We start from the raw sequence: 27,824 nt of genomic DNA on the forward strand, positions 1-27,824 counted from the left end.
TGCAGCTTCAGACATACCAGGAACTCTCCTTTTGCATTAGTTCTCCTATCTATGAAATAAATATAAAGGAAAATTAGATTAAATGAATGGCTAGTAAGTGGTTTAGTATTATTTGCCAAAGATTTAAAATGTGATTTTGGTGGTAATTCCTTAGTAAAAACTTTTTCTATCTTCAAAACCCTTTTTTAACTTCTTTCTCACTGTTTTCTAGGCTGAATACACCATGACATCTGTCAATGAGCAGGAAGCCATCAGGAAGCTCATGGTTTTCTTGCAGGAATGGGATAGTGCCCACAAAGTTGCTCGAAGCCAAATCCTGGACAACTTCATTAAAAGCAATGACAAGAAGACGGAACCAGGCCTGGAGCTGGAGTTCTCCCAGGGAGCCAGCTTGTTTCTGGCTCGCCTAACAGTGTGGCTCAGGATGACGTATCTATTTCCTTGGACAGCTGGAGGGGGCCTGTGGTAGTGGGATGGAGAGGAAGGCAAAGTTCTCTACCAAAAATTTGCTTAAAGAATAAGCTTCTGTATGGAAACATCTATATCCAGCTGTGTTCTTCAAGGTTTTTTGTTTTGTTTTTAAATGGCTATCTAAAGATAGAACTGAAGGGAGTGTCATGTAACCTTTCAGGGACCCAGAATTAGTGTTTTTTCTCATATTGGGACAAACGTGCTGTCTCTGCATGCCTGTGAGAGGAAGGTCCATGCTCTCTCACAGAGCAAGTACCTACTTCAGACCGCCACGTTGCCAAAGGCAGCCTGGGGGACACAACAGTGGTCAGTAAATCTCTCCTTAGCCTTGTCAAACAGCTACACATACAGCACATGCCTCAGCAAGCTGCTCAGGTCCATTGGCATCTTCCTATCTGCTGCAGGCGGGTGAGTATCCAATGACACTGTGTGAGAGGTGCTGTGGGGAAGGCACATGAGGGTGGGGGGGTGAAGACACGAAGAAAATAACAGGTCCTTGGCTATCTTTTGGGAGGGCTGTGTAAGCACTCCGGGCAAGGCAGACCCCAGTGAGGCCTGTGATAGCTCTCAAAACCAAATCCACTGCTTGTGCATGTCTCCATAGCCACTGTGTCACTGGCACAATGTGGAAGGAGTGTGGTGAGAGCCCGAGTGCGCAGACGGGGCTTTCTGTGCCTGTGGATCAATATCTGAAATGAGCACAGGAGCTGGTCATCTACTGGCAACAAATTGGGCTGCTGGGGGGCATCTGCCTCTCTGCCCCAGGCTGCGCTGCTTTGTCTTCACTACCTGGGCTCCAGCCACCCACTGCCACAAGGTAGGAGGTGACAGTTCCTGGGAGCACGGCATGCTGACAAAGGAAGATGGTCTCCAAGGCAGGTGACACTTTTGGCTTTGTTCCCCCTATCCTTGCAGAGGCAGATACCTTATGGAATTTCTGCAGATGGGCGGTCTCTTGGTTCTCCTGGAAATACTAGGGCTGAACCACCCAAGTGAAGAGGACAAAAGAGAGTCTGTAAAGCTGCTGCAGCTGATAGCGGACCCTGGCAGGATGTACAAGGAGCTCATTTGCGAAAACTATGGTAGGCAGCGTGTCTATCCGTGCTTTTTCCTAGTTCAGGTGAGAATGTTCTCCCTGACCTCTGGGTTTCTTGCCACACTGAGTCACTCCACTTGCTGGATGGAAGGAGTTCAGAGTCTCTGCTATTGTTGAGCGGTTGCATTTCATCTCCTCAGTTTTTAATGAGCTCACTTTCTTTACAGTTATTTCTTTTGATGCAATATTGCTGTCCTGCTGGTTGCAACTGCTCCAGTTAAACCACAAAACAGTTTCCATTCTTCCCTGCAGCATTCACCTGCTGCAAACTTTCCCAGACTTCCCCTCTGGCAGTGGGCAGGTTTTGTGGCTTGTGTGTTTTTAAAGAGCATTACAACTTCTTTTTTCTTGTTCATTGGGAGTTTTTTGTTTGGTTGGTTTTGGTCGGTTGGTAGGTTTGGTTTCATTGGTTTGTTGGTTTGGTTTGGTTTTTCTCCTGTGCAGTGGAAACCAAACCCTGCTGTTCTGTAGTTCAGGTTATGTTGTGAGAAGCTACAGGGTGACACCTGCCTCACAGCTCCTCCAAGGGAGATGAAGCGGCAGGATCAGCAGAGGGATCCTTAGCAGCACGGTCGGCATCCCAGTGCCAGATCCTCTGCTTGTGTAGAAGCCCAAAGAAGGGCCTTGGCCACCTACTGCAGCTGAGAATTTTGCCAACTGGTTTCCAGTTAGTCTTGTGGCTCCTGACAAGGACAAATAATGTTTTTCCTGGCTTCTGTTCTTCAAACCGTGCTTCAAGGGGTACATGTTGCTGGATTCTCTCAGGGTGTCAGTGAAAGTGCTGAGATGAGTGACCCAGACTCGTCCATGTGAGTGACTTGGCATCTCTTTCTTTGCACAGGGGTGCAATCCCTTGCCAAGTTCTTAGCTACTTCCAACTCAGCAGAGGCTCAAAAAGAAGTGCAGGTTCTGCTGAACTGTTTGGGGCACGAGAATCCCAAGTACCAGAACCAAGTCTACAAAGGCCTCATTGCTGTGCTGCCGTGTGCCTCCCCTGGAGCCCAGCAACTGGCTCTGCAGACACTTGGGAACATGCAGGTGGGTAGTGGGCCTCGCCAGGAGTGAAAGACAGCTTCTGTTTCTGTCCTTTCTGCCCTGGCAGGAGAGGGGACAGTCTCCTTGGTGTTGGGTGCCTGGAATACAGTGTGAAGGCTGTCCCCATCACTCTGCTCTTTTCCCCCCAGGATGTGGTGGGAGAGGCGCCCACAGTCCTCGTGGAGCCCGTGCTGGGAGTGCTGCGCTCGGTGCACCCAGAGGTCCAGTGCGCAGGTAGGATTCGGCTTGCAACCCTGGGCAGTGGCCGAAGGGCTCCGCGGGCGGCCGTAGCAGGGGGTGGCCGCCGGCAAACCTGGGCAAGTGTGGCAGGAACGTGTGGAAGAGCCTTGGGGACTGAATGCTGGGGACTGGGAGCGTCATTAGCATGAGGTCATTAGCATTCATCTTATTTGCATACCCAGAGTGCACTGCGAACCGGCGGCCAGCCCCAATGGCGGTGTCCGCCGCCGCAGCTGTCGCAGGGCCGCTCGGTTCGGCCGCGGCGCCGTGCCCGTGTGCGCTGCCGGGGACGCCGGTCCGGGTGGCGGGTACCGGGCGGGAGCGGCGGGGGTCGCCGTGCGCTAAGGGGGGTCAGCCGGGGGTGGGTAACTGTGCGGGGAGGGGTGGAAGTCATACTCTGGTTTCTCTTCAGATCGTATAAATCTTTCGCCTTTTACTAAAGATTTCCGTGGAGAGGAACAAGTACGAGTGTCGATTAATTTTTTGAGGCTCCACTTCGGTGGAGCTATCCCTTTATTCGTTAAAAATAGAACTGAATACAATCTAGTTAAAATATATAAAATATTTCGGTGCGTTCTTGCTATAAGAAGCACACAGAGCATTAGGAGTACTGTTTAAAGGAGTGGTAGGGAGTCAGGGGACAAACAGTCTCCGACTCTCGTGAGCCCGGCCCCGCTTTCCGCATCTCCGACCCGGCGCTCGGGCGTCTCCGGACCGTCCAACCCCGCTGGGGACGGCGGCTGCATTACCATTGTCTGCTCAAGAGGTGAGCGAGGCTTCCTACAGCCTCTTCACCCCGCCCAGGCGATGCAGCGCGGCCGCTGCCTGCCCCGCCAGCGCTTCGCGCTCCGGAAGAAGCCATTAGCCGGGGACCTACCCCGGGAACGACAAGCCCGCCACCGCAGCGCTGGCCCCGGCGCTCCAGTCCCGTCCGGGCCGCCGCTCCGGTGGTGGTGTCGCCGCAGGGCTCATGGGCGGGCCCATTCGTTACCGCGCAGGGCTCAGCGCCATGCGCGGGGCCCGGCTGCCTCCCGCCTCCGTCCGTTCGCAGCGGCGGCGGAGGCGTACCGCGGTCTCTCCCGAAGGCGATCTTTCGCTTCTGCGCGGCGCTGGGGTGACAACCTGAGCCGAGCGCCTTGCGGTCCTTGCACGTTTCCGCTCGCTGCCCCAGGCCACCCCCAGCCGCCGCCGTCCCCGCCTCTCGCCCCGGCCCATGCAGCCCCGCCCGGCGCTGCGTCCCCTCCCGCCGGGGGCGGGGCGGGCCAGGCCGTCTCCATAACTTATCCTATCAGCAGGGTTCTCATCAGCATACCCAGGATGCAGTGCGGGAGAGCGGGGCACTGGCCCCGGTAAACACAGCCGCCCCGGGCCGGCGTGCCCGCTGGGCTCGGGTCGAACCGCGGGCGTCGGTAGCCGGGACAAGCCGGTGTCGGGCTGGGCTGGCACGGGTACGGCTGCGGGTCGCCGTGTCCTATGAAGCAGCAGCCGAGGGTGGGTAGCTGCGCGGGGAGGAGCGGGGGGCATACTCTGGTTTCTCTTCAGATCGTATAAATCTTTCGCCTTTTACTAAAGATTTCCGTGGAGAGGAACAAGTACGAGTGTCGATTAATTTTTTGAGGCTCCATTTCGGTGGAGCTGTCCCTTCAGTGGTTAAAAAATAGCCTCGAAAAATAGAGAACTGTAGTGAGTGTGGAGTTGCGTCCATGATCACGGTGTAGTGTTCAAAAGGAAAAGCCAAGGGTAACCCGCACTGCAGGTTTGGGGGCAGAGGCGATCCCTTGGGAGATAAGGTCTGGGCTTAGCAATGGCAGCGGAGACCCGCTCTCCGGTGCTGCCGCCGCATTAGCGTGCGTTCATTAGCGTGCGTGCGTTCATTAGCGTGCGTTCATTACCGGCCGGCTGTTTTGCATACCCAGGGTGCACCGCGGCAGCACGGCACCGTCACGGCTCCGCTTTCCGCCACTGCGGCCGCAACCGGCTGCGGGTCCGAGCTATTGGGCTCTGTGGAGCTTGTTCCCCGCGGCGGGGCTGGGCTGGGGACGGCGTGGCCGGGAGCGGGGGGGCTGAGGTCTGTCGCCGTGAGTGCGGGGCGTGGGGCGGGCGGGCGGTGTGACGGGAGTGAAGACACACGTGTACTCCTGTTTCTCTTCAGATCGTTTAAATCTTTCGCCTTTTACTAAAGATTTCCGTGGAGAGAAACGAGCACGAGTGTAGATTAATTTTTTGAGGCTCCATTTCGGTGGAGCTACTTTTTCATTTGTCAAAAATAGAATGGTGTTCCCATGGCTGATAGCACTGCTGCTTGCACAGTGGTCACACTTTGGGATGACTGCTGGTATCTCTTGCCTGCGGGGTTCTCATGGTGACAGGTGTGTACTTAAGTCCCTGCTTTTCTCCACGCACACATCCAAAATGTGATCCCCGGTGCTGACAGCAGCTCTCTTCTCCTCCAGCCATCCAGCTGCTGAAGATCCTCATGGCCCACAAGGTCCGGACCGCCCTGCTAGAGGGCCTGGTTGCATTGCTGACGCCACCCAGGAAGGAAGCATTTGCCGGCTGCATTGACGCTGACAAAGGTAAAAGAGTTGACCAAGAATACACAGCAGGCCTGCAAGGGCAACCAGGGGTGTTTCTCCCAAGGTCCCTCATCTGCAGGGCTCAGCCATTGTGCTGATTTGCAGGGGAGGAGGTGCAGGGGGCTGCCCCTTGAGGCGAGGGGCACAGCAGCAAGAGCTGCCCAGGTCAAGGCAGTGCTTACTTGCAGCACTAATGCTGGTGTGCACGTCTCCAGAGACCCGCCAAGATCTGTCTGCTGTGTGGTGACGATGAACAGTCCCAGCCCCACGTGTTTCCTCGCTGACTTAGCACAGCAGGCTGCAGTGGCCCGTGCTCTGTGAGCTGTGCCTGTGCTGCTGTGAGCATCACTCATACAGGTTGTTGCAGTGTACTATGTACAATACGTAGCCACAGGATTTCCCTAAGATGTATTTTCCGAAAAAAACCAACATCCTCCTTTTATGCTAACAGTGTAACTCCACCTCCACTCCCTTCTTACATCTTAGAAGTGTTTCAAAGCATCATTCTCACTTTCCTCATTTTCCGAATGCAGACCCCACCTCTGAGGAAACCCTGAGGAAACCCATGCTGGTGTATATTCAGCAGGCAGCTGCTGCAAAAGCCATTGGGTAAGAAACTCTGGAGCGAAATGCACAGGAGCATAAAAGAGGCCTTAGAGTTCAGTGGCTTCTTTTGGGTAGGAAATGACTGGGATGTGTTCCTCCCAGGGACTGTTCACCCACTCACTCTGGCACTGCTCTCTGGCTGGGCACTCCAGCTCTGGTGAGTCTCCAGTACTCGGCTGTGCAGAGATGGGATGTGTTCAAGAATGAGGCAGGGTCTCTGCCTTGCAGATCACAGTGCTCAGACCCTCAGACAACTGACACTGGAGCTGGCTTGAAGTTTTATTTACAGGGAGCTGTGGAATCCTGTCTGCTCTGGCCCTGCGTGCTGTCACAGTGTCCCCTTTATGGCTGGGCCTGGGAGCAATGTGTGTGACCTGCCATGGCGCAGGGCTGAAGGGCGCTGTGTTGTTCAAGGCCACTGTGTTCTCTACACAAGGAGCCACAGCAAGCAGTGAAACACCCTTGTTTAACATAAGCCACCCAACAGAAGAGTCTAGTGGCTACAATTGACTGCAGAATCCTTAATGAAATTCAGCCATTTGTGCTAGTTTGTTCATTCAGTATGAATTTCCTGCAGTGTCCACAAGATAGTGCTATGAGAACACTTTTCCTGCAAAAGCAGCCGACAGAACACCCTTGGCGGGTAAGGAGCCATACTGGAGTGTCTTCCTCACGGAAGTAATGGTGGTGAAGTCCTGGTTCTTTATGATCATACAAGAAACTTGCTAGACTTCAACACACACCAGGAAGGTCCTGGTAATCATTAATCAATTGTTTATCAGCAAGCCCACTTGTTAAATAATTGCTAATCCATACACAACCAAACATTTATTGTTTAAGATTCTCCTGTCCGTTGGTGCCACTAGGGCAGGAACACATCATTTTCTACTGGGGCCGCACCAAGAGGCCCATCCTCAATTTGATTTGAGCTTCTTTCCCCATGCAGAGTAGGGACTGATCCCCTATCTCATTGCAGTGAATTAGCCAAGGAGTCAGCAGAAGTTGCTAATGAGCTGATCCAGCTGCGAGTGGTACATGGCCTGATGGTTGCTGCAGGAAACCTGGACCATATGGCCAGCCAGAGACATGCCAGCATCTCCCTACAGGTGAGCATGGTGGTACATGGAGGTGGACATTGTAGCACAGGGTCTGCTCCCAGAGCACCTGAGCAGAAAGTCTCCCTACACTGTGGGGATTTTGCTAAACACAGCACACACAGGCTTATTCACAAGAGCAGGAGCGACACTTCCTTCTGGAAAGATCTGCCTTTTTCCCCTGTCTGCCTCCCTCCTGCCACCCACCACAAATACATTCCTGGAAAGCCAATGTTGGCCCTCACACCTCTATTCTACCCCCAGACTTGCTGTGAGCAGCAAGCACGGACAGAGCTAAGGGGCTAACCAAGACAATTTGCGTGGAGCAAGACACTAGCACAGAATTATAAACAGGCTATTTGTCCTGCTGGTGCTGGGTAAAGCATTTTGACCTGTGTCAGCACAGCTCTGCCTATGTAACAGCCATAGGGAAGTACCATGCTGTCAGTAGAGTGATGTCCAAGAACCAGGCTGCTCAGGAGCAAAAATGGTTTACAAATGTACCTAGTAATGCAGAGGGTCAGGGCCCACTTTCTGAGAGTGGGCACCAACCACAGAGCAGGTGAACTGACTGGCAACTATTGCACTGCAGCTGTTTCACTGAAACACCCTCCCCCCTCTTGTCAATGAAAGTGGGAACTGGTGCTGCAGGAGGGCAGGGAGGAGCAAGGTAAGGCTGGAGCAGAGACCCACAAGTTCCTTTGCTATGTTCATGAAGTGCCACCAGTAGCACCAGTGTGCAAAGAGGTGGCCCAGCAACTTACTGGTAAGTGACAAAGGTTATCTGGAGCCACACCATCCATGCAGCTCTACCCTATAGGTGCACAGTCACACACCTCACTTGACACCAACTCTCTGTTCTGTTGCAGTATTTTGTCCACACATTTCCCTTTGTGGAGGAGGGTGTGAAGAAGGCACTAGGACACACACTGTTCCAGCAATTTATGGTAAACATGCCTCCCTTACGGGGTTTAAGTGGCCCTAGGACCTTGGTCTGTTTTGCAGGGCTGTAGGCACAGGATTTCTCTTCACAAGAAATCCAGTCTTGGGTGAGAGCCCAGAAATAAACGAAGCCACCCTTTGGGAAGTGTTCACCTTCGGCCTCAGTGTTCAGGAATATAATTGCCCTGGCTTGACCCTGAGACAGCACAAGGATGGACCTCAGACTACTGCTGCTTCTGAGACAGAAGGAACTTGCTGTCAGAAGTGTGACCTCAAGGGCCAGTGAGGCAAGAGGTGACTTGAGCTCCTCCAAACCCAGTCCCTCCTTACTCTAGCTCCTGGGGTGGACATACAGCATAGTGAGCAATGTTAAGTCCAGGAAGAGGAGGTAGAACAACCAAGGGGTAACATTTCATTCTTTGTACCCAGGCCCACCCTTACTCACCGCAAGACACCATTGGGCAAGGCTCGATAATCCAAGTGGATTCCCATCTGAAGTGGAGCAGGAGTGCCTTGCTTTAGTCCAAACTCAATAAGGCTTAACAGCCCTTTTATTTACATGTGCCATCTTAATGCAACAGAGGCAGAGCTCAGGTACAAGTCAGCTTTAACAGTTCAGAGGCCCTTAAAATGCTCAGCCCTACACTGCTTCCAGTATCTAAACTGCTCAGGGGGAGGATCCTGTCTGGGTTGAAGCTGCTTGTCAGTGATGCTTTTCCACATCCCACTAAAACCATAACTCCTTTATTGCCTTTTCAGGACAGTGCTGAGACCTGGTACACAAAAATAAATCCACTCCAGGCTAAGGAACTAGCCTGCAATACAGTAGACATCCCTGGAGACATGGCAAGGATGCAGCCCACAGGTGGGTGCAGACCCAAGGGTGCAGTCACTTAAGTTACACCCTTTCATCCTTTACTTTCAGGGGTAAAAGGCAGTTCAGAAGGCAGGAGAGCAAGGCAGGGGGGTTGGGTAGGGAAAGAGGGAGTAATGTTAGAAAGATCCCTTTGTAATCTGGTGTTTATATAGCTGCATCCTGTGCTGCTGGACCCAGAGCTTGCAGGGTTGTTTTATCCTTTCAGAGATAAACCTTGGGGTAAGCTGAATAAACAGGAAACAGAGGGCAGCAGCACATGCCTCTTCCCAGAGGACAGGTTGTGTGGGGCCACTTAGACCCAGACTGCACACAGCAGCCATGGCAGCACCTTGCTGCATCTAAGCTAGTGTCAGCTCTGCCCTTCTGCCCTCAAATATAGATTTCTGTTGTCTCTGAACATGTGTATTTTATATGGCATGTTAGCTATGGAAAATATGTGGAAAAGGAAGCAAAGTAAGATCCTGGGGCTGTCTTCTCCAGTGGTACAAGGGAGGCTCACATGATGCCATAAGAGCTGGGCCATTCACTACATGCTCAGCTGCAGGACAGGTACCCTCAAAACTAGCTTCCCCTTTGCTAGGCAAGTTCTACCCAGCAGGATCTCAAAATTAAGAGAAAATTTATTGAATTATTTTAAACATTACAATAAACTTCATCCAAGAAATCAGCCTTTCTCTATAACACCAGTCAGTCCAAAAATCAACAAGAAATATATTTTATAAGATAGAAGATAATTAAATCCAGGAACATTTATTTATCAAGCAAACTTCTTAAAATACTGATTCTTTTCCAAGTACATATAGCCCATTTTCTTTCTGGAAAAGCCAGACTTGGAACAGTTTTGCAATACTTCAAGCACATCTTGAAAAGTTATATATACACTAGAAAAACTATACAAATAAGTAGTTCTAGTAGAAGAGACCATTGCCACTAGCAAAGGTCCAGATGCTAGACACATCTGGCAGACTCTCTGCACCCCGCTCCCCAAGCCTTGCAGGGGATGTTTCTAGCACTCTGAGTTCCCTGGTACCAGGCCATGAAGAGAGGCAGGCTGCTCTGTTCACTGCCCTCAGGCACACATGACACACCAACATTTAAAACAGAATTTACACAAACCACCAAACATGCAAGACATACAGAAGTCTGTTTGTGAACCAGGTTTTGCTGTATTTACTAAGGCCTCTGCCGGCTCATCTGCTTGCTGGCTTGCTCCTCCAGTTGCATGGCAGCCACCAGGGCATCAAAAGTTTCTGTAAAGCAAGACAGGAGTGATAGGGACTGACCTGGAATAGAATTCCCCAGCCCAGCTGTTCTCTCAGCAGGGGCCACAGGTGGAAGTGAACTAAGCAAGAACTGTTCAGCCAACATCAAATTCTGCCTGGTCCCACAAAGTTCTTCAGCTGTACCTGTTCATTTTTGCTTCACAGTTTCAAGCCTGCAGTTTGCAGTTCAAACTAGATGCCACTCATCCAAGCACCCCACAGGGCCAGGTTTCCCCAGCCTGTAAGGCAGAGAGGGTAGTGGGACATTTACTCTTGTTGCCTTGTCACCACTTCCCCCATGGTGAACAGAGGGGAAAAAGCTCTTGGGCTGCATTTGAGATAGGACAGTCAGGGGTATTTTTAAAAGTTTCACTACTTCTTCAGGTTAACAGTTCACTTTGATGCCACAATTTTCAGCCTCACTTTGAAAAAAAAATTAAAATATATTTTTTTTAAAAAAATGCATAACACACACTTCTCACAGCCCTGTTTTTGAGGCAAAGACCATGCTAACTGTAATGGCTCAAGTGGCATTGAAGCAGTGCTGAAAGGTAGCAGTCAGCAGTGTAGCTTCACCTGTCCTAGTCAGGCAGTCTGTGTACCCAACAGTCTGTTCCCATGTCTCAGCCAAGTTCATGTATCTGCCTTGCTGCCTCTCTACCACTGCTTCAACCAGCATGGCCCAACAAAGGCAGGCAGTGCTCAGGAAATAGGCAGCTGACATCCTCCTGCAAAGAGCTGGGAAGTCTCCAAACTGGGTCAGAACTGAACAGCTGGAGGGAATTTGTTGCATGTTTTGTAATGCCCTATGCTAAGGCAAAGGCACACCAAAGGCAGGTGCTGGCAGACACAGCATCTCAGTCTATGCCTGGCAGATGCTTTTTATAAAGTAGATGGGTATGGATATCCATGAAAAACAGGAGTGGAAACAGCAGACATACCCCTAGGAATCCCTACAACATGGCATTGGGATGTATTTCTCAAATTCTGTTTTTTAGCCAAGGCAAAAGGTAAGCAATATAACAAAGTAGCCAAACAGATTTCAGCTCATCTGTTCTCAGTGGATACTACATTCTGCTCAAGGGAAGGCAGTTTTTTATAGCAGTGAAAAGCAAGTGGAAGTTACTAGCCAAAATTTTACTTTGGAAAGTGCAGACAATAGGACATTTCAGATCTGTCCCTATGATCACTTAGGAAAGTGATCTGAATTGTAAGCTATACAGAAGGACTGGGTGCTCAAACCCCCACATGTATGCTGATATTACTGTCAGGTCTTAGAGAAAACATAGTGACAGTGTTAGTCAGACAGGCACTAACCTACCTTTGACACTGAGGAAGTTTCTTGAACCCTCCTCTAAAAAGTACTTAGTTCTGCTCACAAAGGTCTCAAGATCGTAGTCTGGTTGCTCCGTGATTCCCAAGAGGTAGTCAAGTTCAGTCACTGTTCTCTATAGTTAGAAGGGTAACAGTAGTGAGAAATTCCTTTCTGGAAAATAAATGTCTTTCTTCAAAGCTGTCACACCAATCAAGATAGCTGAGCTTCTACAGACCAGTACCAGCCAGTGCTCATTAGCAGCAAGTAGAGGTTGCTGGCTCAAGGGGAAGGGGGACCAGCTTGCCACAAGCACTTAAATGCCCCAGTTCAACCAGTTGGGCTGGAACCACAGGAAAAAGCAGTGAGGAAGTAGTAACACCACTGTAGAACATCTTGCATTCCAGCCCACAGCCTACCCAGCAGCACTTGGCTCAGACAAACAAGCTGCTATCAACATGTAGAAGGCAGCTTGTGCTGGGCTTGCCTCTTCCACATACCTGTTTCATTTCTCTAAGCTGTTCCACAATCTTCTCCTCCCGTTCACTAATTTGAGTCATAGCCTCACGATAATTGAACAAGTGGGGAGAGATATCTTCCTCCTCATCCTTGGAGAGCTGCAAGAAATAGCCCAAGTAAGAACAGCAACTCATTCCCAGCTTTGAGATCTGTTCAGCCCACTGCACACACATACATTGTATTGAAGACCTGAGCCTTCTCCACTCATCCCTGTTTCCTCGATCTCCATCTGATTCTGTGTTTCTCCACCTCCATTATGGGGGCTGAGCTCTTTCACTCTGCAACAAGAAGATTTGTTATTCAGACTCTTCTTCTAGTACTTTCTGGACCATAGCATCACAAAGCAGCTATGGCAATCAGTGCTCCACAAGAAACATTTGGTTGCACTTCAAAAAGTTGCACATTATCACCCTAGAGGGCTGTGGGTGGGAAAGCTGAGAGGTATTTGTCTCCATGCCCAATCTAGGACCTCTCTGGAGAGGTAAGTTCAAGTACACAATGCTAATTGCCAGCAACACCTTTCACAGAAGATATCTTCCACATTTCAGCTTGGTCTGTCATGACCAACTAAGAAATTAGTATAGAAAGAAAAGGAATAAGCTTGATTTTTTTTTCCCCAGAAACCCATTGTGCCAAAACAGGTCTATAATAAGGATAAAAGTCATGGCTGATGACATGGCACTAGAGTTAGATGTCAGACACCAGCTGGGCATTTAATTCGTGTTACCAGTATCAGCTTCATATTTACAGTGTTTCAGCCTAATACCCCCTTTCTTATAGCTTGAACTTGCATTGTGCGCTGGCTAAGAACCCGGTGGGCCCAACTCAAGACTAGAATCTTACTGAAGCACACTAAGTCAGATGTTGTGCTTTGTCCTGTACTTTCAGGTGAGCAGGAGTGACCTTCCACCAGAACTAAAAAAAATGCAACTTCAATCTAGAACCAAATCTGGGAATCTGTCAAGATTCAGTGTTCCTGAATGCTTACAACAAGAGTTATCATACATCCTTTCAAAGAATGGAATGCTTTCCAGGAAGGAACCAAGCAGCCTTTTGTGAGCTAAAGAAGGAAAGCTACCAAGCCTGAAATATGCAAGTGTCATCTTGTTAACACAGGACAAAATTGTTAGTTTTCTTTTTACTTGTCACCTCACTGGACCAGTACAGACACACAAAGCAGGGACTGGGAGGGACTCACTGCTCTCTCAGAGGGCTTCCAGGGTACAGCAAGACCCCAGGGAAACATGGAGCTCAGTCCCTGCAAATTTACCTTGCAGGTACCCAAGGTCAACCACAGGCCACTCAAAACACTCCCACGATCTGCTTAGTGGCATTTGAGTTCTCCAGGTCCTTCAGATTTCACCCAAAGTCTCCCAGGTGCCACACACTTTTAGTTCATATCAGACTCCATCAAGAACGAGTGTTTTGTGCCATTGCGGGGCCATGTCAGGGATACACTCAGCACACCACTTACAGATATGACCCAAAGTACTACAAAAAGTAAAGGGCATGGAGATAATTCAGGACAGGGTTAATGCCTATAAAAAACAGGGCAGTCTGTAGTCTGGCATGGGAGACTCCCCTGAGGAGGAGACAGTCATGCTTTAATACAATCTCTATGTCTGACAGAGAGAACACCTAAGTTAGTTTCATAAGAGCTCTAAAAATAATTTGCTCCTAAAAATCAACCTCCAAATTGCCATTACAGACAATGACAACAGGAGAACTTTTGGTCAGAATAAAGGCAGCCAAAACACCTTCTGCAACATGAGTAGAATGCCCAGGTCAGAAAGGCCATTACCTGTCAGCGTATCTCAGTGTGTTTAAGGTGTACTCGCATGAACTCATGCCCGGAGAAATCATTGCTATCTGCAAACAGAACAGAAGACCTCAGTGACTCCCACATCTGACTTTTGCTCATGTTAATGGTCCTACAGATCTCACCAGGCAGCTATGGCAAAGGGTCAGAGTTGAGACATTCTGTCAAGTCCATTTTTCTCTATAGCTTCTGTTGGACAGGCCAGTGGCCATATATCCAGCTTTACACCCACTGTGCTGCACCCTCCTGAGGAAGCAAAGTCCTTTGGGAGCACCCCAGGCTCTACTGCAGGTTCACTGTATTAAAGTGACTTCACCAGCCCTGCTTCTGCAGGGATTGGGCAAAGATCACCAGGTTCTGACCTCTGTCACCAGGAGTGAGCAGAGGAGGAAAGCTGTATAACTATTTTGCAGAGAACTGAAGCTTTCTGACTTCAAAGTTCCCTCACTCTAGAGGAAGAACGTGCAGCTATTTAGTCAAATTGCAGAGCACATAACCAGCGTGTGCTTGTGCCATGTGTATACTCACCATACAAGTTCTTGAGTTTATTCCTATGAATGAGTCTCTTAACACCTGGGTCAGCTTGCTCTCCCGGAAAGGGGTATGGGATTTGTTCTGCCCTAAAGCCCGAATACATTCCTGAGGAAAGACAAGTCCTGTGAATGTAATATCTGCATTTTTTTCAAACAGCTCTGCAAGGTATCAACCAGCAATTGCTGGTAACTGAAGAGGATAGAGAATGGTAATCTCTATTGCTCTGCAAAAGCCTCATAGCCTTTTAAATATACTCCAGTTATTTGATGTTACAGGACAGCTGCTATATCCATCACATGTGAAAACAAAAAAACCAACTTGAATGACACTTGAAATGGCTCTACCAGTGCCTGGCCTCACAAGACAGCACTGCTTTCCTGGAAACATTCTAAGTGGATGCATACACAATTTGCAGGGTTGTTATCATAGTAAACTAGGATCTGTTTGGCTGTTCTTTTTCCTTATACTGGAAATAAACAAAAGAGATAACCCTGAAGCTGAACAGAATCCATGTGTTTATGAACACTGTTTGCTCCTGGGGCTATAGCTCACCTTCAAAGCTAGCAAGCTCTTATTGATTTCTGCACCTTCCATTCGTGTCTGCCGATCAGCACTAGATGTGTCTGCACCCCTCTCATTTCCTGCCAGATCCACAAAGGAAAATTTGCCAAGCTGTTTTCCTCTTCGGCGTAGTAGGATTTGGAAGCAGGCATGTGACCGAGAAGAACAAGCATTTGCAAAAGTCTGCCCAGATGTCCTACAGCAAAGATGCAAACAGGAGTTAGAACTGTGATCACAGAAGATGCAACAGGTACCAACAGTGCCGGGCAAGACCTGAAGCCATTCAATTAAGTTGCTTAACCTCCCGGGTTTTATCCCACACATCAGTACCTCAAGTCCGCATGAATTATAGAATTACCTCTGATATACGAGCACAGAAGGACTGCTGTGAGAATCTGAACCTGGGACAACTGTGAGTTGTTGAGACTTAAGACTATTTAAGCTGCCTGGCTCAACTCAGCCTATGCTGGAGCACCTTTCCAATGGCTAATGCCTTACACGTGTATTTGGAGCCAGAAGACACACCTTCAGCATTGCAACTCCCTACCTCATAGCAGGCCACATGTCATTCTCCTAATGAATCTGCCATTACACAGTAAGCTCAGCCAAGCTCCCACTAAACAGGAGTAGCTCTGCTATCACGTTACAATTGTAGTAAATCCTCTTCTCCAGCCAAGCTGTCTTAGCGCTTTATCTCTGCTGTGCAACTGCACCTGCCCCATCACTGCAAAACAGATTGGAGTCTTGTAAAAACCTCCCTGTGACCTTCACCATCATTGATTCCCTGAGAAGGCTGGCAGGTTCACTGTCCCACCTGTGTCCCTTCTGCTGGGTGAAAGGGAAGGAGGTTGTCCTGAAGTGAGGCAGAATTCTGAAATGTTAAACAGTTTTTGGTTGAATTGTCAACCAAAAAGCATGCACAGCAGAGTGCTGACTGAGCTTTCAGGATGCGCATATACAGTATAATACAGAAGCCAAGGAGTTCTTATTTGCCTACAAATGTTTTCACAGCAGCTGCAACTTAACTGAGACAGGTAAGACTTGGTAATACAGATTTTGGCTCCTAATCAAACACACCAGTACAGTGGTGGAGTTGCCCTGACCACAGCCTTCCTGTTAGCATGATGAGCCAAGCCTACGGCTGTCCCTTGGCACCTGCTCTCAAGGGCTCTTCAAATAAGATCCCCAAAAGACATGCAGCATTTGTGTTGCCATTGGAATAGCTCATCTGGCCTGCAGTTAAAACAAGGAATTTTTGCAAACTGTAGGTTGATGCCAGCTGCTCTTCATTGATCTTACAAGCCCACAGGGAGCTACTTGTGCTCCTGTAAACTATCGAATCCTTCTAGAAAGCAGCTAGACTGTTCAGTTTAGCTGTGGCACCAGGGCAGCCATCTCTTCATGTGAATACTTGCCCTATTCTCAAATTACATAAGGACATGTGAACTATGAATCCTGACCTCCTCTATGGAAGGCAGGCTAAACCCATCCCCACCAGCCCTTTATTCCATAACCACCCTCTTGTTTTCATGCAGAGGTTCTGCTCAGTGCCTGCCTATTACTGGGAACAAGCAGCTCCCATTTAAGTCTCAAAGCACCAGCTACAGACACTATATATCTTTTGTAGACAGAGAGGTACAAGAGGATATGGCTCTTTGTATTGGGTTTAAGGCACCAAACCTGCAGGCACTGCCCATCTCGATCATCCTGATGACATCCTCAGCACAGCTGACTTTTTTCTCTTGGAGACCAACCACCTGGACCTGCTGCTTGCCATCCTCCAGGACTCGAAGCTTTGCCTTCTTATTCAAGAGGTCAAACACCTATATTCAGGCAACAAGACTGAGGTAAATCTGAACAAAATCTACTTGTATTTGGCACTGTCCTTATAGAAAGGTATAGACAGAAACAGCACCTTTAACATACCCTTCCAATTCAATTGCAAACACACCAAGAACAAAAGACTATTTAGAACTACAAAAACCAGTAGGTTTTACACAGGTACTTGTGAAACATTCAGCCAAAGAGGTCAGGTCAATATTTAAAAAACGGTCTTACCTTTCCATTGTATATTTCAAAGAAAGTCACATAGACTTCTAGGTTCTGATTCCTGTACTTGGGTTGGTTTAGAAGCAGGAAGACATCTTGTGCTAGTGAAGAAAGGCAGGAGTTCAGTTTTAGTTGCTGCTTGATCTACTTTCAAATATTGCTTAGCCATAAGGCAGCATCTAGCAGCTGGCTGACAGTCAGCCTAAACAAATGCTAGTGGAACAATTAGTGCTGTGCTACCGTCTGGAAAACAGTTTCAGCAGCATTCTCATCCAGGGACTGGAAACATGGGGATTCAGAAGTTTCTAGCACTGATGTCACCTGCAGACAGCAATCCCGCCTGATCTGAGGGAACACTGGGATCTGCTGCTGTTTTGGACAGGCCTGAAAAATTCATGTTTGTGTTTCAAGCACTTCTTGCAGAAAGCCTGTAAAACACACATCCCTGAGCATCTGCATTGCTGCTCTTTGGAGACCATATACCAGATCAGTTGACCCTTAGGCTAGATTCAGTGCAGCACCTCACAATTAGCTTTCACACACTGAAATTGAGCTGGAAAGCAAAGACTTTGCTTCAGGGCCAGTCATTACTAATTTTCAGAGACTAGCAAACAGTTGCTTCTAGTTTCAATTGCTGTGCTACACAGGTTAATTTCACAATGGCCTCTTCTACCTTCCCTTTAGAAAGGTATAGAGTTCACAGGGCTTTGTGGGCATTATATCAATGAGGGGCTTCTAAACACCTGTTTGCTGAAGTCATTTTATATGCACCAGGGTTTTTTGCATCTAATGCGTACAGGAAGAAATAACATTCATATGCTTTCTGTATACAAGCTTTATATTAGAAATAGGTAAGGTTGTGTTGCATTCAAGTGAGGTATTTCCAAGCACCATCCTTAGTTTGAGACAAAAGCAAATCAGAAGAATCACAGTTAAATGGTTCAGCCCAGCAAATGCCAAATTAGTAAATACATCATCTCTTTGCCTCAAAACCAAGTGAATTCTAGTGAGTTAAGTGTGGATCTAGAAATTTATAGACTGGAAATAAAATATTTTGTGAAACTGATTAAAAAAAACATACCTCCTGCAAACACCAGTATTTATTATTGAAAACACAAATACCTTACATAACTTTCATTGGAAACATTTTAAATAACCATACAAAACCAGATCTTATCTATTTAAGAAAAACAAGCATTACTTTGATTTTCCTATCTAAAGAAGAATCAACTTACATGCAAAAGCATATATGCCCTTTGAGGCATTCTGTGCTCTCCCAGAGAAGTCTCCACCCATAGTCTGTGAAAAGAAAAGAGGTAAGGTGTGGTACAAACAAGTCAGGCTACCTGATTTTAGTCCTAAGAACATACTAGGAAATTACTATGTATACATATATGTACTCCAATGTCAGCAAGATGATTAGAACAGAGTGCAATACAGGATAAAATTAGTTTCTGCTTCCCTATCAGTTAAGAATCTGGACTTTGCAAAGCAACAGCTGAATGCCTGCAAGGCTCTGCAGTGCAGAGTCAAAGCAGCTGTTCCTCCAAGGGAAAACACACAGTCTTGACAGAGCAACCAAATCGCCCCTGGTCAGAAGAAACAGACTCATTTTTTAGGACATCAGTTGAGTAACGTTTTCACTGCAACTTCCAAAAGCTCATGTGTGATATCAAAATGCATCAAACCTCTAGTTAAGAATACCTTTAACTCCTTTGACCAAGATGCCTTTAATCTCAAAGTTTTCAGTTGGTATTATTCCGGTGACTTGCTCTACCACTTTTAGATGAAAAAGAGTCAATTATTTAAAACACAATTCAAGCCCATGACACATTCTCAGTGTACCAGAGTTTAATATGCAGCACTCCAGTCTCAGGGTAGAGCTACTGGCCTTGCACTAGTTCTGCACCCTAGGATCAAGGAGGTAAAATAACTTCATTGCCTACGATTTTAGTGCCTCACAGTTGTGTTCCTGCCACGACACTTGGATGAGCAGTTTCGTCTGCCCATTCCAGTGGATGAAGCCTACATCAGAACTTCTGTGAAGTTCCAAACTTCCTTCTGGATTACTGGAGAGATCTACAGCTCACTATATAGCACTAATGATAGGAGATCCTAGCCTAAAACTTGCCTCTGACACTGAAGTTAGAGCAACTGTCTGATTACTCAAACTGGGAGCCTAGCCTAGTCCAGTCTGGATCACTGTGGTTTGAGGAAAAGGCTTCCTGCAGAGCAAGACAGCAGATTCAACTCCACTATCATGCTGTGAGGGAACAGATTTTCCCACTTTCTTTCCCTATAGTTTCCAGAAGAAGAAAGTTAAGAAAAAAATCTAGAGCAGATCACCTTTGAGGCAGAAAACAGCCTTCATATCTCTTAAAACTGTAACTGTAGACTGTAAGGATTGGTTAGAAAGTGAACACACTAATTTGCCCACTTCACAAACAATACCAGATCACTTGAATGTTTATGTGCAACAAGAGGCTTATTCTTATATAATCTGAAGTCTTTGGAATGCATCCAAGCTCAAAACACAGCACATACAATAGCCTTTCCATCAGATGTAGACTAACAGCCCCACTTTGCAGACTGAGTTGGCAGCAACAGCCATTTGGGGCAAGGAATAGCCCTGACTAACACTATCATGTCAGGGCATCACAAGTCTTCAAACAGGCAGCTGTGGGGTGGGGGGTCTTACTACAATTTTCTTCACAGCCCCCAAATAGGTAAAACTACAGAAAAATAATAGGTAAACACTATAGAAAAACAGGATTAACAACTAACAAAGTATTAGCTTTAAGACAGTAAAACCAAGATCCAAACTACACATTATCAAGATCAAGGAACGTTAAGTACTGTAGATAAAGCCAGAAAATTTGAAGCCTTGGAGAAACTTACATGTGTCTTGCCACTGCCTGTCTGGCCATATGCAAAGCATGTTGCCTTGCCACCCTCAAAGATGGTCTCTACAAGAGGTCTAGCAGTGAACCTGGATATTCAGAAAGTAAAGACAGTTAAGGCAAGGATTTTACACCCTGCTTCATCAATTTTTCTTAAAAAAAAAATGGGGGGCACAAATAAAAGCAAATCCTTCAGAAACCAGCAAGGTTCTACCAGAATTAAGCTTTAGACTTTTCAGTTCTTTGGTTTTCTTCAAAAAGGATCTTAATATTTATTTCAGGTAGCAGTTTCTTTAAGCCAGGATGCCATCTAGCTATAGCTTCTTTATCTTGAAAGTCACTCCCAAAGAGAAGCAAGCATTACCTGTACACCATCTCATTAGAAGAGAATTCATCAAATGAAAAGTCAAATCTAAATGCTTGGGTGTCAAGGTATTTTGTGAGGTCCACTTTCTGCTTTGGCTCATGCATCAGCAGCACACACTTGCTCGGAATAGTAATCACATCACATTCCTTTCTCAGAAGTTCTGTTGACAGAAAAGACCCTCAGTTTTAACAAGAGTAAGCAATGTCAAACTGCTCCAAGACAGACGTGCTTTGTCGGTACACTCACCTTGTTTATTGAGAGGGCGCTTCCTCACACAGACACAAATCCTATGTTCTTCTGTCTAAAAGAAAAGTAACAAGTAATAATTGTTTCTCAATTACACCCACACCTTCTTAGTGTAACAAAGACCCAATGCTCCCTCACATCTTTTCTATATGCTGATCAGAGTTGCCTCTGATACTGATCAGACCCAACTCACACAGGGATGTAAACCTTAATGTCTATTCAGTGCAAAATAAATGCTACAAACAATCAACCTTTACAAAGTACGCTCCAACATATCAGATGGAAATGCTGCTGTGCTGTAGGAAAAGTGTCCCAAATATTTTGTGTCAAAATTAGTGATAAGTTCAGTCCTTGGCCAGGTTTCCAGCAAAATCTGCAATACCAGTTTTGCAGCTACAATCACATCCAGGTAAATTATTCTTTTAATTTATCCTATATGTATTTTTTGACCTACAGTTCTTTACTTCTGCAGTGAGTTTAGTGTTTATGCAGCACAGCTACATATCAGTTGAGTTTGGGAAAGCACATATTCCATCAGTTGAGGCAGAAATCAGATGACAACCTCTTCTGTCACGCAGCAATACAGACAAACAGCTGGTCCTCACCCCCATGGGATGCAGGCACACAAACCACCTTGTGTTCTAACCTAGTTCCTAGTTTGAACTTAAATGCTGTCATTTTTCACTGACCATAACAAGGCTTTTGCGTGTTCTCAGGTATTAATCAATGCTTCCTCCATAATTGCTGAAGTTCTCAACCAAGCCTGTTTATTCTAGTTTTTGACATCTACATTTGGTCCTCCACTTTTTGACATAGTTTAAAATTACTTAATGCATGGCTTACATAAAATAACACTTTCTGTCACAGGACGATATTCTGCTTTAACTTATACCTGTACCTACAACAGGCTAGGCAGCTATGTAATAGGCTTCCATTCAGAAGCTCTGAAAAATAGATGTTGCCACACAAATCATTGCATGATAATTGTCAAAGCACAAGCTTTTTACTAGTGACACATGCAAAGTAATGCAAGGCATCTCAGCCCTAAATAGGGGAGGTAAATGACCTCACAAATAACCAGGTGCCTCAAGACCACAATGTGCTCAGAGGATTTCCAAGGTGCACTGATGCACTAAATCACTCATATGCTAAAATCTTCAGTACAACAGAAAGATCTGTCTACAGGCTGCAGTTAGTAGCCTCAGTATCTACTTACTGGGTCAGTTATAGACATTGGCTGGTAGTTTAAAGTTTCTCTGAATTCCTTGATCATTCGTGCAAACTCCCAGTTAGGACAGCTGCTGTCAAATTCCTGCATGGAAAAACCATGGATATGAAGGTAATTAATATATTAGAGCAAAAAAACTCCAGAGCACACTAAACAATCAGTTGTACATAATTACAAATGAATATTTCACTTAAAAGCTACAAGATTCAGAACTTGCTGAAACTAGACTCAACCCATCCTTATGTACAGCTTTGTAAGAACAAAGCCTGTCCAAGATGTTTTAGTTTCAACTATTGTGATTCACTATCCTATAGAATTTCCCCTTACTGGTGTACTGCAGAGTACTCCACCTGTGCACGTTTTGTCCTGTTTTCACTATTTTGGGCTCTCTTTTCTTCTCTCTTGTTTTTAATTTTCTCCATCTCTTTCACTGTGTTAGTTCTTCTTCGAACTAGATAAAACAAACATTTCCTTTTATTAGATTTTTCACACTGTGTTTTAAGCAAATACAAATATATCAGCTTTTCCAGAATAACATATACAGGAAAGTCTTCAGAAAGATGGTCATTAATTTTGCAGTGCTTCTTTCCCAAACCAGATCTACCTAGCACAGAAACTGCCTCGCAAGCCTCATTACCACTCTAAAATAAAGGCGCCATTTCTGAGGAGATACTGCTATAACAGAATTATGCATTTGTAATAAAAAATACTCAAGATATTCAGTCTCACTGCCAAAGCCACCGTTTCAAAGCTTTTGTCTCGGAGTGATGCATTGCTGACTGGTTGAGTCAGTTCTTATCCACTGCTCCCAGGTACCTGGGCTCACTGTAGCAGCAGGAAGATGATCCTCTGTATTTCCATTTACATTTGGCAATAAGGCTTCTGGAGCACAGCTCAGCCTGTTAGCCTTTGCTCGGCCAGCTGCAGGAAGAAACCAGACCGAAACCAATAATTAGATCCCAAAGATCAAGATTAATTATGTCATTTGTAAAGCCCCACAGACCACATTCCTCAACTCTGATTCTGGCTCAGGAGACAGAACTGGCTAAAAACTCTGGTAAGCGTGCAAACAATTTTTTAAATTCTTCGCCAATCACTACATTTTATTCAAAGCTGCAAATCAAGGCCACACCAACTAGACAAGAATTAAGAATCAAGCATCTGGTTTCGATGTCTTTGCAGAATTTAATACACCTAGCATGTCCTCAACTATTCATAGAGTAAGTCTGGTAAAGAAAAATAACTACAATTTCATAATTCAAGTAAGCTCAAGTTCTTGTTTTACTCAACCCGCATAGCTAAAAGTACTACTAGTTACAAAGCACATCGTCAGCAGTATTAAGGCACTTCTCTTCCTACTCTAGCCCTGTGAATACCGCTTTGTGCCTTTAAGTAGATACCACATCCACCCACAGAACCACAGCTCCGGTTAACAAAGCACATCATTGTTCAACAACATAGTTTCCAGGGTCCTTTGAGAACCCCTTCAGGTAGGAGCCCTCAATATCTACCTAGTGGCAGACCTCTAGGTCTCTCTTATTTTATATATGAAGGGGTAGAGATTGCTCCTCCCCTGGGGTTTGCAGTTTAGCTAGTGAAATGCATGCAAAGCATCTTGCTTCATAGCAAGAAGTCACTGGGCTCTTTCTCAGCTCACCAGGAACTGATGAATTGCTTCTGGTTTGTATAGAAGTGCAGGGATCCACCCTCATCTCATTTTCCTGGAGGCTGCACTGTGATTCTGCGATAACACACATCCTGGTACGGCCACGCACAGCTTTGGAAACACAAATTCAAGGTCAGCATCATGCCTCAGACACTCAAGATATTTGCAAGTAAATCAAGTGCTTACAAAATACAGAACAGTGGGGAGCCAAGTGTGGTTCAAAGAACCATTTCCAGCTCGCTAATGCATTAGCAAAGTGCAGGACGAAGCAACGCAGGTGGGTGAAAAGTGATCATGAACTAAACCACTACAAAAATAGCAAACAGTTCATTCCAGATTTGCAGTTCCAGTAAATTTCAGATACCACTAAGGATTCACTAACGTGGCATTTCCAGAACATTAATACATAGGTGAGAGGAAGTTAACAAGTCAGGGAACTCTGAGATCCTCTGAAGCTTCACACTTGCAGCACTGTGTGAATTACTGTTCTATGGTGACAGCAGAACTGCAGTTGAGCAACTGGTCATGGGTAGTGTCACGCCCACTATCACAGCACCTGTGCACAGTGTGTGTGGCACACACTTGATAACACTAAATTCAGCTAAGAGACTCCACATAATCACAACAGGAAATGTTTGGAAAGGGGCCTTTTGTAGGCAGTCTCCATTGTCACATGCCAAGTTATTTCTTTCATTCATTGAGACCAAGTCCCTCACAAAGCTGCCTGAGGAAGGGACTGAAACATACACCTCACTAGATTCGTAAAGAAAGCAAATCTGATATGAAAAAACATAGGAATCTGACTTGAAAGCTAGAACTACCATTACCTCTAGCATTCATGATAATTTATCCAGAATTAATCGCTATGATTTCAGAAGACATCAGATCTGTTTCAGACCAAGGACAAATTTCAACTCCAGATCAAATGCCTTAGAAGCACACCCGTGACATTCAGCGATCATATCTGTTAGCTCTTTACCTGGAGTCTTCTGCTCAGGTGCAGAGACATTAGGTTTCACTGCTGCAACTTTAGGAATAAAAAGAATCAGTTTAATTATACTTAGATATGGTATTTTATTCCATTTGCTTTTGTCACACATGTCCAAACCTGATCTCATCACAAACTCAGCAGCACTTGTTCTATAAATTATAGTGCTCCTGGACATGGACACCAACTGAAGAATTTGCTGCATCTAAATGGTTTTGATTCAAGTGATTCTTGTACATTAGAATATTCAGCATCCTCTAAAATTCTGAGTCAGAGGATGGAGACACGATCTGTTTCTTAATTAATTCTGAAAGAACTGCTTCTGCTTCTCTCACTTCCCTGAATGAGGTAGAGACAGACACCTCCCGATCTTCTTTAATTTGTTTAGTCTAAAAACAAGAACCTGAAGCCAATGTTACCCTCCTAATCAGCGCAGTGCAGAGTTTGCAACAGGACCGATACTGACACTCATGGGGTTTAGCTAGCTAAACCAGATAATATTTGAGGAACACTGAAAACACTGCTTCTCTCCTGTACTCTGAGCAGGTCTTCAGGGACAAGATTGTGCCAGCAGGAAAGGCAACAGATATTTCAGATTTGCAATTAGATTTTATACTTCAGGAAAGCCATGACCTTTGTGAGGGCATTTTTTCCAATCAATCAGTGACTGGATTAAAATACCTTTATTTTTCCCACTGGCTCTCCAGGTCCATTAACTGACTTGTCTAGAGACAGTTATAACTTTACACATCTTTTCACTTGCCAGTTCACAAAATTTATGGAGATTTCTCTGGATTTGAGGAAGGCTGGCATGATCTAGTACAGAACAACTTCTGACATATTAAGCTTCTTTGATTGCTCCTGACTCTTTGATACGAAGGGATTTGTACTGTTGTCTTCTGGTACCAGCTTCCCTGTCTTGCATTATATACAGCAAGAGAGGTCAGACAAGCCCAGCTGTTTTATTTACGGCTTGGTTTTATGGAAAAGCACAAGTTCTGGTTAACTATGTGCTTTAAGAGAATCATTTAATTAGCAGCCTCAGCATCATGCAAGTTGTGGTGCCACTTGCAATTCTAAAATCCGAAAGAATCAACTAAAACTAAAAGGAGGCAGAAGACATGGGAGTCTTCTAACTCCTGATACCTCAAGAAAAACAATTCGTTAGCAATCCCACAATGACATCTCTATCTTCTCTTCTGGCTTTGTTCAAAACACGATACTGACATATAGTCACTGGGCACCACACCAGCTGGCACCTTGGCTGCCTGCTCTGAAATATCTCCAAGGACATGTTGCCTAGGGGGACTGTTTGAGGAGGAGACATGCATTTGTCACCACTATTTCTTGCCCTTTCCACTCTCATTTTGACACTTCTAGTCTTAATAACTGCCACTTGCCTTTTGTTATTTGCAGCAGTTGTGAAGCTCCATACGAACTTTAAAATTCACTGCAACATTAACTGCCTAGGGACATTTAAAGCAGTATGAAGGAACAGCTACAGCAAAGCTGTAGAAAAGGGCAACACATAACAAACCTCAGCTTGAAGGAAAAGGATAGCGATGTGTTAGCAAAGTTTCTGCACTCAGGAGTCCAAACTGTTGGTATGAATCAGTGTGGTCTTTATTGGCATTGCCTGAATAAGCAGTCTTATGATGCTTATTCAGCTATAATATTATGGCTGCAACAAAGGACCACGACTGTTTCACAGGGATATAGCAGAGAAAAGAACGTTTTCTCACCTCCCCGTGGAGCAGGAATTTTTGAAAGGGTTGTTCTACGCTTCTGTTTCTGAAAAACAGTGAATGCTGTAAATGATCAGGAATAAGCTGCGAACAGTTAGCACAGCACCTCAAGACAACACTGATACAACAAGGATTTCTGATCACAGTCTAACTATGAGACTGAAAAGACAAGTTAGAGACCCCAAACTTTAAGACTGGATGTATTATTTATAGCAAGATCTATGCTGTTGACCCTTTAGTACCATAGGAAAGACTAAATCACTTTAAAGCACTTACCTGAACTGTTATATTCTCCTGCAAAGGAAGGTTCTCTTTCACATCTGCAGCAGGTATTTCTTCTAATAACTCAGGATTTATTGTTATCACATCATCAATTTCAACCTACAAGAGCAAAAGGATTTTGCAGAGTGCAATATTGCTGCTACCACTTCACAGCTTTTTTTTTAACCTTGACTTCCAGTACAAGCAAACAAACCTCACCCACTGCCTGCCAGATGTTAAGTTAAAATCTCCTGGAAGGGCAAGATGGTAGTTTCTATTCCATTTTGGTAGTCTCATATGTCCAAATATGATACAAGAAATGTGCTAGTTAAGCCATTTACCCTCACCTGCCAAACACCACACAGCTCTGCGGGTGCCATAGAACACTTCTGAAGAGATAGGCAAAGCACATTTGGCATCAACTGCTTTAATCTCTGACTGCTAATCTTAGTAAATCTCAGCTGCTCTGTGGCTTCTGTGCTAGGAGAGCATTAAGCAGTTACCTTGTGATTGAGTTTACTGAAATAAACTTGAACGAGCTGCTTAGGCTTTGGGAAATGAAGGATTCAGTGTTTAATCCACAAGTCAGTTCACCTGCATTTCCACTTGCTATTGCAAGTTATTGTATTTCACCTAGGGCCAGCTCCTGCCTGACACTCCAGTGAAGTCATAATCATAATCCGGCCAGAGATTTAAGATCCAGTTTCAAAGCACCAGTCAACAGTAACTTTAACTAAATTCTAGAGTATAGGTTTCCAGAGAAGCAGATAGACCAGTGTGTTTGCTCGGTTACCAAAGGAGATTTTGTTAAGTGTCAGAATTTCAGCCACATCAACCTGAAGTGGCCCAGGTTCCATTTCCTTGCCCCTTCCCCCAAAAATCTCACACCATATGTATTTTATACTAGTGTAGAGAGTCCAGAAATCAAACTCAGCCCTGTTAACATGACACCTTGGAAGTGGCACGTTGACTCTCAGGACAGCCTGAAGACCACGGTTAAAGACACAAAAAGCCAACAGACACTCCCCAGAGCTGGGAAAACTGGGGCTTCGGGGCTCACCTCCTTGCCCTTGACGTCGCCGCCATCGCACCACTCCACAGACACGGAGCACCGCTCCACGTTCACCGTCTTCACCGTCGCCTTCTGGATCAAGCCTAGAAGAGGCCGGCGTTGAACCCCGGCCCGGCCACCGATACCGCCCCGCCGCTACCGAGTGGCGCCACGGGAGGCGGCGGCCGGGACCCCCGCAGACATCCCGCTCCTCCCCCGACTCCTCACCGTTACTCCGCTGGATCTTGATGACGCTGCCGGGACAGACGAGGCGGTAGACGCGGGAGTCCATGGCCCGGGTGCGAGGGGCGCAGGCGGCTCCGCAGCGGCGGCCGCACAACCCGGCCCGGCAGCGAACCGCAGGCCCGGCCAACCGCCA

General features: G+C 46.2%; 2 protein-coding genes across 2 annotated transcripts; one reads left to right on the forward strand and one right to left on the reverse strand.

Moving 5' to 3' along the window:
- Positions 1–223: 223 nt before the first annotated feature.
- Positions 224–15,297, forward strand: ARMH1 (armadillo like helical domain containing 1; the record flags this gene model as incomplete). Its single annotated transcript, XM_080348925.1, has 11 exons — positions 224–429; positions 811–879; positions 1,387–1,553; positions 2,409–2,605; positions 2,752–2,836; positions 5,296–5,418; positions 5,952–6,027; positions 7,001–7,130; positions 7,988–8,065; positions 8,820–8,925; positions 12,919–15,297. 11 exons carry the CDS (start codon positions 224–226, stop codon positions 12,930–12,932), a joined length of 1,251 nt encoding a protein of 416 aa, XP_080205051.1. The 3' UTR covers positions 12,933–15,297.
- KIF2C (kinesin family member 2C) lies at positions 10,111–27,758 on the reverse strand (the record flags this gene model as incomplete). The annotated part of the gene is made up of 22 exons (XM_080348924.1): positions 27,674–27,758; positions 27,455–27,549; positions 26,410–26,514; positions 26,131–26,179; positions 24,380–24,427; positions 23,392–23,511; positions 22,551–22,655; positions 22,085–22,185; positions 21,723–21,818; positions 20,507–20,561; positions 20,258–20,420; positions 19,892–19,982; positions 18,229–18,292; positions 17,003–17,094; positions 16,625–16,767; positions 14,936–15,140; positions 14,378–14,488; positions 13,832–13,899; positions 12,206–12,308; positions 12,012–12,128; positions 11,521–11,647; positions 10,111–10,187 (listed from the first exon to the last, which is right to left on the reverse strand). The coding sequence occupies exons 1-22, from the start codon at positions 27,735–27,737 to the stop codon at positions 10,111–10,113; spliced, it is 2,199 nt and encodes a 732-aa protein (XP_080205050.1). The 5' UTR covers positions 27,738–27,758.
- Between the last annotated feature and the right edge of the window lie 66 nt (positions 27,759–27,824).

This window comes from Nesoenas mayeri, assembly GCF_963082525.1.
Source record: "Nesoenas mayeri genome assembly, chromosome: 8".
Classification (NCBI taxonomy): Eukaryota; Metazoa; Chordata; class Aves; order Columbiformes; family Columbidae; genus Nesoenas; species Nesoenas mayeri.